The sequence below is a fragment of the Carassius carassius genome, chromosome 49 (assembly GCF_963082965.1).
Source record: "Carassius carassius chromosome 49, fCarCar2.1, whole genome shotgun sequence".
Taxonomy (NCBI): Eukaryota; Metazoa; Chordata; class Actinopteri; order Cypriniformes; family Cyprinidae; genus Carassius; species Carassius carassius.
The window spans coordinates 4,786,704-4,800,482 of NC_081803.1; the positions used below are offsets into that span (position 1 = coordinate 4,786,704).

General features: G+C 47.2%; 2 protein-coding genes across 2 annotated transcripts in view; one reads left to right on the forward strand and one right to left on the reverse strand.

Annotated features, from left to right (window-relative positions):
• LOC132132339 (fish-egg lectin-like) overlaps window positions 1–13,779 on the reverse strand; it is a 173,187-nt gene that overhangs the window by 75,270 nt on the left and 84,138 nt on the right. The gene's annotated exons all lie outside the window — the stretch shown is intronic.
• Window positions 4,782–6,362, forward strand: LOC132132609 (uncharacterized). The gene is made up of 2 exons (XM_059545049.1): window positions 4,782–4,922; window positions 4,976–6,362. Exon 2 carries the CDS (start codon window positions 5,607–5,609, stop codon window positions 6,240–6,242), a length of 636 nt encoding a protein of 211 aa, XP_059401032.1. The 5' UTR covers window positions 4,782–4,922; window positions 4,976–5,606; the 3' UTR covers window positions 6,243–6,362.

Below are 13,779 nucleotides of genomic sequence, written 5' to 3' on the forward strand. Positions count from 1 at the left end.
CGGAGACCTCGTTTAGGCGGCGGAAGTCGTTACAGAACCGGAGGGTGCAGTCCGGTCGTATCGTCGACGTTGAGCTTCTTGGGCGGCCGCCAGGTGTTCCCGGACGCGGGGCATGACGCGGTCGATCCTTTCCCTCATCTCCCTCACGTGCTCGATCGTGGTCCGATGGGCTATCGGCTGCTGCTCCCAGGCCACTTTGGCGACATCTAGCAGGCCACGGGGCTGCCGCCCAAACAGAAGCTCGAACGGTGTGAATCCTGTGGAGGCCTGGGTGACCTCCCGGATGCCGAAGAGAACGTATGGCAGCATTTGATCCCAATCCCGTCGGTCGTCCACAGCCACGCGGCGGAGCATCTGCTTTAATGTTTGGTTAAACCTTTCAACCAGCCCATTGGTCTGAGGGTGGTAAACGTTGGTCCATAGCTGCTTTACCTTCAGGAGGTGGCAGAGGTCAGCCATCGTCCGGGACATGAAGGGGGTGACCTGGTCGGTCAGTATCTATTCAATTCAATTCAATTCAAGTTTATTTGTATAGCGCTTTTTACAATACAAATCGTTACAAAGCAACTTTACAGAAAAATATGTTTCTACAATATTTAGTAGTAGCTAGTAGTTTGTGCACGTTTGACAGGATTTTAGAAAAAATAAAAAAATAATAAAAATAATACAAGATGTAGTCAGCTAGACGATGAACTGTCAATATTATTAATTAATAGTAATTATATGATGCAGTCACACATGTAGCAATAATTGTTAGTTCTGTTTGTTGATTCAAGGTTAGCATCATCTGGGGTCCTCTGAGGGTCAGCATCATCTCTTCTCAGGTGTTCTGGATCCAGACTGGAGCTTGTGTAAATCCTAGTTACGCAAAACATAGAAACAAAATAGAGACATCATTAGCATAGCTGCTGATCCAACAAAGTAAAATTAGTTTAACCCAAGCTAAAGAATAAAAATGCAGATGCAACTACACTCACAATTTAAGAGATACATTATTCGAATGCTTGGCGAAAGAGATGCGTTTTTAATCTAGATTTAAACAGAGAGAGTGTGTCTGAACCCCGAACATTATCAGGAAGGCTATTCCAGAGTTTGGGAGCCAAATGTGAAAAAGCTCTACCTCCTTTAGTGGACTTTGCTATCCTAGGAACTACCAAAAGTCCAGCGTTTTGTGACCTTAGGGTGCGTGATGGGTTGTAGCGTGTTAGAAGGCTAGTTAGGTACGCAGGAGCTAAACCATTTAGGGCCTTATAGGTAAGTAATGATAATTTGTAACTGATACAGAACTTAATAGGTAGCCAGTGCAGAGACTGTAAAATGGGGTAATATGATCATATTTTCTTGACCTGGTAAGGACTCTAGCTGCTGCATTTTGGACTACCTGTAGCTTGTTTATTGATGAAGCAGGACAATCACCTAGAAGTGCATTACAATAGTCCAGTCTAGAGGTCATAAATGCATGAACTAGCTTTTCTGCATCAGAAACAGATAACATGTTTCGTAGCTTGGCAATGTTTCTAAGATGGAAGAATGCAGTTTTTGTAACATTGGAAATATGATTTTCAAAAGACAATTTGCTGTCCAATATAACACCCAGATTTCTGACTGTAGAGGAAGTAACAGTACATCCGTCTAGCTGCAGATTGTAATCTACAAGATTCTGTGTGGTGTTTTTTGGTCCAATAATTAATATCTCTGTCTTATCCGAATTTAATTGGAGAAAATTATTTGTCATCCAATCTTTTACATTTTTAACACACTCTGTTAGCTGTGTTAGTTGTGTGTGTTAGTTTTGGTTTCTTAATAAGAGGCTTGATAACCGCCAGCTTGAATGGTTTTGGGACGTGACCTAAAGATAACGACGAGTTAATGATATTGAGGAGCGGTTCTTCGGCTACAGGTAACAGCTCTTTTAGTAATTTAGTGGGTACAGGATCTAATAAACATGTTGTTGGTTTAGATACAGTGATAAGTTTATTTAGCTCTTCCTGTCCTATATTTGTAAAGCACTGCAGTTTATCTTTGGGTGCGATGGATGAAACTGAAGTGTTAGACGCTGTAGAATCTACATTCGCTATTGTATTTCTAATGTTATCTATTTTATCAGTGAAGAAATTCATAAAGTCATTACTATTTAACGTTGGTGGAATATTTGAATCAGGTGGCGTCTGGTAATTTGTTAATTTAGCCACTGTGCTAAATAAAAACCTTGGATTGTTTTGGTTATTTTCAATGAGTTTGTGGATATGCTCTGCCCTAGCAGTTTTTAGAGCCTGTCTATAGCTGGACATACTGTTTTTCCATGCAATTCTAAAAACTTCCAAGTTAGTTTTTCTCCATTTGCGTTCAAGACTACGAGTTACTTTCTTGAGAGAGTGAGTATTACTGTTATACCATGGCACAGTACGTTTTTCTTCTAATGCTTCTAATGTATTAGAGAAAATAGTGCCCATGTTGTCAGTAATTTCGTCTAATTCATGTGTATTTTTGGGTACAAATAGCAGTTGAGATAGATCAGGCAGGTTATTAGCGAATCTTTCTTCGGTGGCTGGAACAATAGTTCTGCCCAGACGGTAACGCTGAGACATTTGGTTAATATCAGTTATACGCAGCATGCACGATACAAGGAAATGGTCTGTAATATCATCACTTTGGGGTACAACATCTATAGCAGTAAGATCGATTCCATGCGATATAATTAGATGTAGTGTATGATTAAAACGATGAGTGGGCCCGGTGACATTTTGCTTGACCCCAAAGGAGTTTATTAGGTCAGTAAACGCAAGTCCTAATGTATCATTTGCATTATCAACGTGAATATTAAAATCTCCCATGATTAGCGCCTTATCAACTGTAACTAGAAGGTCTGAGAGGAAATCTGCAAATTCTTTTCGGAATTCTGTATACTGCCCTGGTGGTCTATACACAGTAGCCAGAGCAAGAGATACATTAGATTTCTTTTGCATGTCTGACAGTGTAACATTTAGCAGAAGTATTTCAAAAGAGTTAAACCTGTATCCTGTTTTCTGGGTAACATTGAGAATATCACTATATATTGTTGCGACACCTCCGCCACGACCAGTCTGACGTGGCTCATGCTTATAACAGTAGTTCGGTGGAGTAGACTCATTTAGACCAAAATAATCATTTGGTTTTAGCCAGGTTTCAGTCAAGCAGAGTACATCAAAACTATTTTCTGTGATCATTTCATTTACAATAACTGCTTTGGGTGTGAGTGATCTAATATTTATGAGCCCAAACTTTAAAAACTGTTTTTGTTCATTTACTTTACATTTTTCTGGTTTAATTACGATAAGATTTTTTCTAGATCCTACATTATATTTTGACCTCACTATTCGAGGAACAGACACAGTCTTAATAGTTTTTACAGCGCAAGTACTTTTATCATTTAAGCGGGTGGAACAAAACTCATCATAATAGTTATTTGGGAAATGTCTTACTAGTCACATGGAGCGAAGTGTCCTGGAGATGTTGTCAGAGAGCAGCTCTGCTCCGACTCTGCTGGGGTGTAATCCATCAGCGCGAAACAGCCTAGGACGCTCCCAGAAAAGATTCCAGTTATTAACAAATAGCAGTTTCTGTTCTTTACACCATGATAACAACCATTCATTTAAAGCAAAAAGTCTACTGAACCTTTCGTGTCCTCGTCGATACGTGGGCAGTGGTCCTGACACAACGATCGTCGCCGCGGGCGTCGTGCTGCGAACCGTCTCGATCAGGCTGCTGAAGTCCCTCTTCAGCGTCTCCGTCTGCCGCAGCGTGGTGTCGTTAACCCCGGCGTGAAGCACGACCGCTCTGGGGCTCTCGTCGGCCTTCAGGATTGCGGGTATCTGCGCAGAAACATCGAGAACACGAGCACCAGGCAAACAATGAGTGTGCACTTTACCTTCGGCTAACGTAGCACTTACGTGTCGGACGATGGAGTCTCCGATGATCACAGCGTCGCATCCTGTCTCGCGGAGGGGAGCGAAGCGGTTCCGGATGGAGATGTCGAAGGCAGGAGGGGGAGAAGTCGTCGCCCGGGACCCGGCTCGCGTCCTCCGCTGTGGATGCACCCAGGGTCCGTGGTGTCCCGGCGTTGCAGTGAAGGACATCTGGGAAGATCGCGTCCTGGGTGCACCAGGCCTGTGCAGAGAAACACACGGAGTAGACGTCGTGGGACTGTTAGCAGCACGCGGTATACTTACCCCGGACTTGTGAGCGTCAGCCCGGGATGATTCCAGCGCGGCTCTCCGCTCTCTCAGCTGGGCCTGCCTCACCTCCAGGTCGCGAATCTGCTTTCCCACGGCCTCGAGCTCGAGCTGCACAGAGTGGAGACATTCATCCGCCATTAAAGCACGTAACAGTGAGTACAGCAGTGGTAATGTGTGTGAATAGAGTATTAGCAATGTAAGCGCAGTTAGCTGCAACCACGCTTGCTGATGCTAACGGGCTAAAAGCTAATAACGGACCGGGGAGATCAAAATAAAACTAGTGATAGCGAGGCGCTCTGATTGTTTTTGTTGCAGAATACAACAGAGGATATATTCACACGTTATATAAACGGAAACGATGATGTATAAAATAGATTTTTGAGTTAAAAATTGTCAATGAAAAGAATATAGTGATGGAGCTCAAACGCAGTACAGCCGCCAACAACAAACAGGGGTATATCTCCCGGGGTATGCCGACCCGGCTGCTCAGCAGGAAGAGCTCCAGGGCGATGGCCTTGGATGTGGCTTTGCGCAGTGGTATGGATTCGGGGTACAGGGTCGCATAGTCCACGATGACTAATATGTGTTCGTGTCCCCTGGCGGACTTTGGCAGCGGCCCTACGAGGTCCATTCCTATCCGCTCAAAGGGCACCTCAATGATTGGCAGTGGGATTAGTGGAGCTGGGGGAGAAGTTTGTGGCGACGTCCGTTGGCAGTCCGGACACGCCTGACAAAACCGCTTGATCTCCGCCTCCATGCAGGGCCAATGGAACCTGTCTCGGATTCGTTGAGTGGTGTTCTGCGCCGCTAGGTGGCCCACCATAGGATGGGAATGGGCGAGCTCGACAATTGTCTGGGTCCTTGAGCGTGGGACCACCAACAGCTTTACCTCCTCCCCTCTTCGCTGCGCGACACAGTACAGCAGGCCATTCTGGACCACGAAGTGTGGGGTTGGGTGTGGTGGTGGTTGGACCTCTTTCCCCTCAACCACTCTCACCTGCTTCCAGCAGTGCTTCAGCCGATCGTCCCCGAGCTGCTCCTTCATAAAACTTCCCCCACCCCGAACCTACTGGAACACATCATAGAAAAGTTTAGAACTTTGGGGGGGGGGGGGGGGGGGGCTCACCATCTCGGCCACTGTCCGAAGTCAGGAGGACAGGGCGCCATCGGGGACCTCGGCTGAAGTTCTTCATCTTCTGGCGGTTCCCAGCAGGGCTGGCAGGCTGGGTGACTTGGGTGAGCAGTTGGTCGAAGCCTGGCCAGTCTCTTCCCAGCAGGACGGGCACGGGCAGGTCCCTGACTACTTCCACTTCCAGTGGCCAGGTGCCGGTCCTCGTGGAGAGAGTCACCCGCGGGGTGGGTACGTTCTGGGTGTCCCCATGGACGCAGGTGATGGAGAGGCGGGCTTTGGTTCCCACCAGTGGGGGAAACAGGGAGGACTGGACCAGGCTTACCGCACTTACAGAGTCCAGTAGGGCTGTATACAGACGGCTGTTAATGAAAACCTTGGTCTGGGGCGCCTCTCGTGGTGGCTCCAAATGGACGGCACAGCCTGCCAGCCAGGCGCGATTGGGAGAGGGTGGTGGTTCCATTGGCATTGGCTCATCCTGCATGCAGGGAACCGCCGACCTGCTGGCTGTGCGCTGGGTGTCCTCTGGCATGCGTCGCTCCTGGTACACCCTCCGGGGAAATGGCGGTGCTCACTCCCCAGCCTCTCGTCACATCGTCATCTCTGCTAGCTCAACGGCCTCGATGAGCTCTCCCATGGTGTGTGGATTCCTCATCCCGGCCGCCTGCCGAAGGGGCCGTGGCAGGGCATACAAATACCGGTCCACGACGACGCATTCGGCCACTTGGGCGGTGCTGGGGCTCCCGGCGAGCAACCAGTGCTGGGCGAGTCGGTTGATTTCGGCGGCTTGGGCGCGGGCTGGCAACCGACTGTTATACTCCCAGGCTCGGAACAATTGGGCCGTGATGATGGGAGACAAACCCACGCACGCCAGAATTTCCTTCCGTAGTTCATCATAGGATTCATTTTGGCGCGCTGGCATGGAAAAGTAGGCCTGCTGGGGTTCCCCGGTTAGCAACGGTGCCAGTATCCACGCACACTCTTCGCGGGGCCAGTCCTCTCGAGCGGCGATGGACTCGAACATGCCCAGATAATGTTCCACATCGTCGTGGACGATCATCTTCGGCAGGAGCTGGGTGGCGTGAGTGCGGGGGCCGGCAGCGGGGCCCGCTGAGCGGCCGTGAAGCGGAGAGCGGCGACTTCGCGCTCCGTTTCTCCTTGCTGAGCGGCCATGTGCAGATCGACAATCTGCAGATGCAGATCGACAATCTGCTGCTGTCAAATGCTTATTTCCGTCAGGTGTTTGAGAAGCTCTTCCATAGCTGGGGAGGGAGTCACCACCTGACGAAAAATCAGAGGGGGGGAAAAAAACAATTTTGTGAACCAGTATAATCGTGTGGGTCGGTGATCCTTCAGCAATCTGCCCGCATTCTCCACCAGTGTCACGGGCTGAAGAATCCCACGACAGGGTTTAGTGCAAAAGTGAAGCCCCGGAGGGTGTATTTATTGACAGATGCTTCAAACTGTGATGGTGGCAGTGGTGTCCGTTGCTCGTCCTCGGTGCCATGTGATCCTGTTTGCCGGCCGGCTGAGTGCAATGGGACTTGGTGTCCGATGCTCGGGTGGCGGGCTGGTCGATTCGCAGCTTTCTGGAGGAACAAGAGACACAACATTAGTTTCTGTCACCTGGAGATCCTCTCTCCCTGTGTCACCCTCAGGCGCAGCATTTATGGTCCTCTTCTCAGTCGCTTCAGCTGGGACCGATCAGCCCGCTGTGATTGTGTGCAGGTGAATCTCCCTCGTTGCCAGGGCGATGCTGATAGGTGCCCGGGACACGGCTCACAATATATATATATATATATATATATATATATAGACAGTATATGTCATCAGCACGTTCATGAATGCTGTGCAGACAGAGCAAGAATGGCAGTCAAATCTAAACAATCTGTTTTTTCTTCCTGGTATTGTAGTACTTTTAATGTTTTCTCACTGGTGAATGACCCATGATGTAGCCCAGTAGCCCACAATTTCAGTCCTCGCGCACATATTTTGCATGTCTTTCTTAGTTAACACACCTGATTCAGATGACCAACTCGTTACAAGTGAGCAACGTGTATAAACTGTGTTCTGATCGATATGACACTGTGTTCATTGCCCCCTACTCCCTGAACAGGGGTTTACTTCACTTTGGAACAACCGCTGATGTAGCCTATTGTAGTAATGTTATATCTGGAATGTGAGCATAAATGTGTTCAGGGGCGTGGCTTTGGACGGTGATTGCAGGGAGGGTGGGACATTCACTTTCAGTGCTATCAGGCTAATGTTAGTGTCACGAGGTGACAAAATTCCAACTGTCAGGGCGGAACTAATGTTTGCCGCGATTGCCTCCCGCTGGACCAATAACAACGGAACACCGGGCTAGTTCCGGGTTAGCGAAAAATCCCCGCGAATGGGGTGATCAGCCGAAATCGCCGGCAGCTGTGCACGTTGGGACACGTTGCCATTAGGGTAGGATAAAAGGAGAGAATATGGACCAAAGAGGGGGCTGTTTTGGGGACTGTGTATCTCGGAAGAAGCGTGGGCAGGTGGAGAAGAGGAAGTGGGGCTGGCAACGGGCATGGCATTGTGAGTTTGGGAGAAAGAGCACGCCGACTCAACCGGAAGGAGGAAATCACTGGACAGTAAGATCGTTTGTGAGAGACTGCCCTTACGAAAAATAACCATGGTTTTATTATAGTAAAACTGTAGTAACCCATGGTTTTTTGGCGTGTTGACTACCATTTGTATAACCACAGATTTACTACAAATACCATGGTTAAACCATGGTTAATATAGCAAAACCATGGTTAATTTGTGGTTACCATGGTTTAACTATAGTAACCATGGTTTTTTGGTTTTATTTGTAGTAAAACCATGGTTAATTTTCGTAAGGGTGTGAGTAGTCCAAGCAATCTCCATCTTCTCTCTCTTGTCTATGGGACTTCCTGATGTGAATGCCAGGTCAGAAAATGGGCGACAGCCATCTATATATGTATTTCCCACTGAGTGTTGGATTGCAGTGATGAAGTGATGTGATGCACTGTTTTGATGTGTGAAGTGTGAACTTAAACCCGCCGGATGTCCATTACTTACCTGAGTTTTCTATCACGTTCTAAGACGTAAGAAGAGGCTAACACTGTTGTACTCCACAGATATTTGAGTGTATTACCTGACAGCCTATTGTGAAGAGGGACACATAGGTGAATGCTTTAACCGACTGCTTTGCAGTAAATTCCTCCATCCGTAAGTTCTCTGTCTGTCATTTCTGAAGAAGAGGATTACATACCTGTGTATTCACCTGTCTGCTTTGCAGCGATGTTCTCCCGTCATAAGCTCTGTGTCTGCCAGCCCTTCAAGAGGATTTCGTGCCTGAATACTCACCTGACTGCTTTGCAGTGAAACCCTCCAGCCGTAAGTTCTCTGTCTGTCATCTGTAGAAGAAGAGGATTACGTGCCTGTATACTCACCTGACTGCTTTGCAGTGAAGCCCTCCAGCCGTTAGTTTTCTGTCTGTCATCTGTAAGAGAGGATTACGTGCCTGTATACTCACCTGACTGCTTTGCAGTGAAGCCCTCCAGCCATAAGTTCTCTGTCTGTCATTTCTGAAGAAGAGGATTACATACCTGTGTATTCACCTGTCTGCTTTGCAGCGAAGTTCTCCCGTTGTAAGCTCTGTGTCTGCCAGCCCTTCAAGAGGATTTCGTACCTGTATACTCACCTGACTGCTTTGCAGTGAAGCTCCTTAGCCGTAAGTTCTCTGTCTGTTACTGGTAGAAGAAGAGGATTACATGTCTGTATACTCATCTGACTGCTTGCTGTGGGGCTCCTCAGCCATCAGTTCTCTGCCTGTCATCTGTAGAAGAGGAGGATTAAGTACCCGAAAAGTGCACCTGAACGGTCCTATAGCAGCCTCCTCCCAGTCGTGAGCTCCGTCTCGTCCCTTCCATTAGAAGACAGCGAAGCCACTTACCAGAGCATCCCCCTACATTGAACTCTGTGAGCCTCTCGCCGGGTCCGCAGGACGCAACGACCCTGCTCAGAAGACTCACCATTTTAGATACTTTTATCCATTTTTATACTCAATAAAATACTGTTATTTGAAGCCTTGTTGTCTGTCATCCTTGCCTGGCTTCTGTCTGACTCCCCAAGTCTGTTACGGGTCTTAGGGGTGGGTGCAGCTTGATTGGCCCGGCCCTACTTGTGACATAATTTGGCGCAGTTGGCAGGGTTCCACCTTGGGTTGAGTAGACAGAGGCGGAGCAAGGACAGACGAAGATGCACCGGTGGGTCACCCACATGTCATGCCCATCTTTATGGGAGCCCCATGAGCCCAGAAGTATGGAGGACCAGGTTCAGAACTCAGCTTGTCGGCGTGGAAAACTCAAGTGGAGTACTTTGCGGGCCTCCAAGGGTTAAACGCTACACAGAAAACCCAGTTCATTTTAAATTCACTCGAAGGTGACGCCAGGAGAGAAGTACAAGCGGCGCTGGAAGCAACCCGAGCCACAGTCCAGGCTACCCTTGACTTTCTTACGGGGCAGTACGGTGACGCAACTTCTGCAGCTGTCCTCCGGACGCAATTCTTTAATTGCAAGCAGGGACCTCGGCAGACCATACGTGCCTTTGCTTTGCAACTGCGAGAACAATTGTTTCGGCTGAAGAAGAGGCAGGACCACAGGCTTGGAGAAGGAGAGGCCCTCCTAAAGGACCAGTTTCTTTTGGGGTTGCGAGATGGCCCAATACGTCAGAGCCTCCGAATACAACTTCGCCGTAATCCTACTCTGACGTTTGATGAGCTATGCCAGGAAGCTCTGGCCCTCGAACAGGATCATGCGGATCCCTCAGATCCTTCCCACTGTATGGTCACCAATGCTGCCAGTAGTCCCCTGCCTCCTGCTCCGCCCGACTGGAAACAGGCCTTGCGAGAAGAGTTGAGAAGAGATGTCCATGACCAGATGACAGAGCTGTCTAAAACTTTCCTAGAAGAATTACGCCGAATTACGCATACTCCGAAGGTAGTCGATCCCCAGAGCGATGTCCACCCTGGTCATCCAGGCTCCGTTTCCAATGGGATGAACAAGGACATCCCATTTGCAATGGCTGTGGCGAACCAGGCCATTACGTCCTGCAATGTAGTGCACGCCGGGGATCGCAGGGGGGTTTTTAGAGTGTCCGGCCACTGTGGGTCAATTAGTCGGGACTCCCCTAATTGACCCCTCTCCATTGGCGGCCAGAAACTGTCTAGTCGGGCGCTGCCTCCTTATGGTGGTTCAAGTCAATGGGACCGAAGTCCAATGCCTCCTGGATACCGGTTCCCAGGTCACGCTGTTCTCCGAAAGCCTGTCTCGGGAGTTATTCGGGGTCCAGGGCCATTCAGCCGCAGATGCCCCTTGGTTAACCCTGCATGGGGCAAACGGTTTGGACATTCCGTATGTGGGCTATCTGGTCACAGACCTGGAGGTTCATGGGACCCTGGTGCCTCAGAAGGGTGTTGTAATCGTACGGGATGCATGTTTGGGAGCTCACCGTGCCCTACTGGGAATGAACGTCATCACGGACTGCTGGGAGGAGTTGTTTAAAGCGAGACCCACACCTTCGGCTCCGAGGGAGGAAAAACAGGAATGGGATCGGATCGTGGCTGATTGTCACCGGGTCCGCCTGGCTGATGCCCAACGGAATCGAGAAAGTGTGATGTGATGTGTCGTTACGCACTGTCAGTCCTGGCCCAGAGCAAGGCCATTATCTGGGCCCGCCTTCCTGCCCAGCTTCACGGGTCCCAGGAATGGGTTCTGGTGGAGCCTCACTCAGACTGTCAGGCTGTGGAAGTGGCCCGGGGATTGGCTTCTGTCAATGTCAATGTCAATGTTACCTTTATTTATATAGCGCTTTAAACAAAATACATTGATTCAAAGCAACTGAACAACATTCATTAGGAAAACAGTGTCAATAATGCAAAAATAATAGTTAAAGGCAGTTCATCATTGGATTCAGTTATGTCATCTCTGTTCAGTTAAATAGTGTCTGTGCATTTATTTGCAATCAAGTCAACGATATCGCTGTAGATGAAGTGTCCCCAACTAAGCAAGCCAGAGGCGACAGCAGCAAGGAACCGAAACTCCATCGGTGACAGAATGGAGAAAAAACCCTTGGGAGAAACCAGGCTCAGTTGGGGGGCCAGTTCTCCTCTGACCAGACGAAACCAGTAGTTCAATTCCAGGCTGCAGCAAAGTCAGATTGTGCAGAAGAATCATCTGTTTCCTGTGGTCTTGTCCTGGTGCTCCTCTGAGACAAGGTCTTTACAGGGGATCTGTATCTGGGGCTCTAGTTGTCCTGGTCTCCACTGTCTTTCAGGGATGTAGAGGTCCTTTCTAGGTGCTGATCCAGCACCTGGTCTGGATACGTACTGGATCCGGCTGACTGCAGTGACCCTCTGATCTGGACACAGACTGGATCTGGTGGCCACGTTGACCTCGGAACAAGAGAGAAACAGACAAATATTAGCGTAGATGCCATTCTTCTAATGATATAGCAAGTACATAGGGTGTTATGGGAAGTGTTTCCGGTTCCGGTTTACCTAATTAATGCAGCCTAAAAATCCTTTAACGGATTTGGATAATAAAAGCATATTAGTATGTTATGTGTATACCAGGTTAAAGAGATGGGTCTTTAATCTAGATTTAAACTGCAAGAGTGTGTCTGCCTCCCGAACAATGTTAGGTAGGTTATTCCAGAGTTTGGGCGCCAAATAGGAAAAGGATCTGCCGCCTGCAGTTGATTTTGATATTCTAGGTATTATCAAATTGCCTGAGTTTTGAGAACGTAGCGGACGTAGAGGATTATAATGTAAAAGGAGCTCATTCAAATACTGAGGTGCTAAACCATTCAGGGCTTTATAAGTAATAAGCAATATTTTAAAATCTATGCGATGCTTGATAGGGAGCCAGTGCAGTGTTGACAGGACCGGGCTAATATGGTCATACTTCCTGGTTCTAGTAAGAACTCTTGCTGCTGCATTTTGGACTAGCTGTAGTTTGTTTACTAAGCGTGCAGAACAACCACCCAATAAAGCATTACAATAATCTAACCTTGAGGTCATAAATGCATGGATTAACATTTCTGCATTTGACATTGAGAGCATAGGCCGTAATTTAGATATATTTTTGAGATGGAAAAATGCAGTTTTACAAATGCTAGAAACGTGGCTTTCTAAGGAAAGATTGCGATCAAATAGCACACCTAGGTTCCTAACTGATGACGAAGAATTGACAGAGCAACCATCAAGTCTTAGACAGTGTTCTAGTTTATTACAAGCAGAGTTTTTAGGTCCTATAATTAACACCTCTGTTTTTTCATAATTTAGCAGTAAGAAATTACTCGTCATCCAGTTTTTTATATCGACTATGCAATCCATTAGTTTTTCAAATTGGTGTGTTTCACCGGGCTGCGAAGAAATATAGAGCTGAGTATCATCAGCATAACAGTGAAAGCTAACACCATGTTTCCTGATGATATCTCCCAAGGGTAACATATAAAGCGTGAAGAGTAGCGGCCCTAGTACTGAGCCTTGAGGTACTCCATACTGCACTTGTGATCGATAGGATACATCTTCATTCACTGCTACGAACTGATGGCGGTCATATAAGTACGATTTAAACCATGCTAATGCACTTCCACTGATGCCAACAAAGTGTTCAAGTCTATGCAAAAGAATGTTGTGGTCAATTGTGTCAAACGCAGCACTAAGATCCAATAAAACTAATAGAGAGATACACCCACGATCAGATGATAAGAGCAGATCATTTGTAACTCTAAGGAGAGCAGTCTCAGTACTATGATACGGTCTAAATCCTGACTGGAAATCCTCACATATACCATTTTTCTCTAAGAAGGAATATAATTGTGTGGATACCACCTTTTCTAGTATCTTGGACAGAAAAGGGAGATTCGAGATTGGTCTATAATTAACTAGTTCTTTGAAGTCAAGTTGTGGTTTTTTGATGAGAGGCTTAATAACAGCCAGTTTGAAGGTTTTGGGGACATATCCTAATGACAATGAGGAATTAATAATAGTCAGAAGAGGATCTATGACTTCTGGAAGCACCTCTTTTAGGAGCTTAGATGGTATAGGGTCTAACATACATGTTGTTGGTTTAGATGATTTAACAAGTTTATACAATTCTTCCTCTCCTATGGTAGAGAATGAGTGGAACTGTTCCTCAGGGGGTCTATAGTGCCCTGTCTGATGTGATACTGTAGCTGACGGCTGAATGATTGCAATTTTATCTCTAATAGTATCGATTTTAGAAGTAAAGTAGTTCATAAAGTCATTACTGCTGTGGTGTTGGGAAATGTCAACCCTTGTTGAGGCTTTATTTTTCGTTAATTTAGCCACTGTATTGAATAAATACCTGGGGTTATGTTTGTTTTCTTCTAAAAGAGAAGAAAAGTAATAAG

Coding starts and splice junctions, on each gene's coding strand:
- LOC132132609 (XM_059545049.1), top strand. CDS start 5,607: ATGGAGAGGCGGGCTTTGGTTCCCACCAGTGGGGGAAACAGGGAGGAC.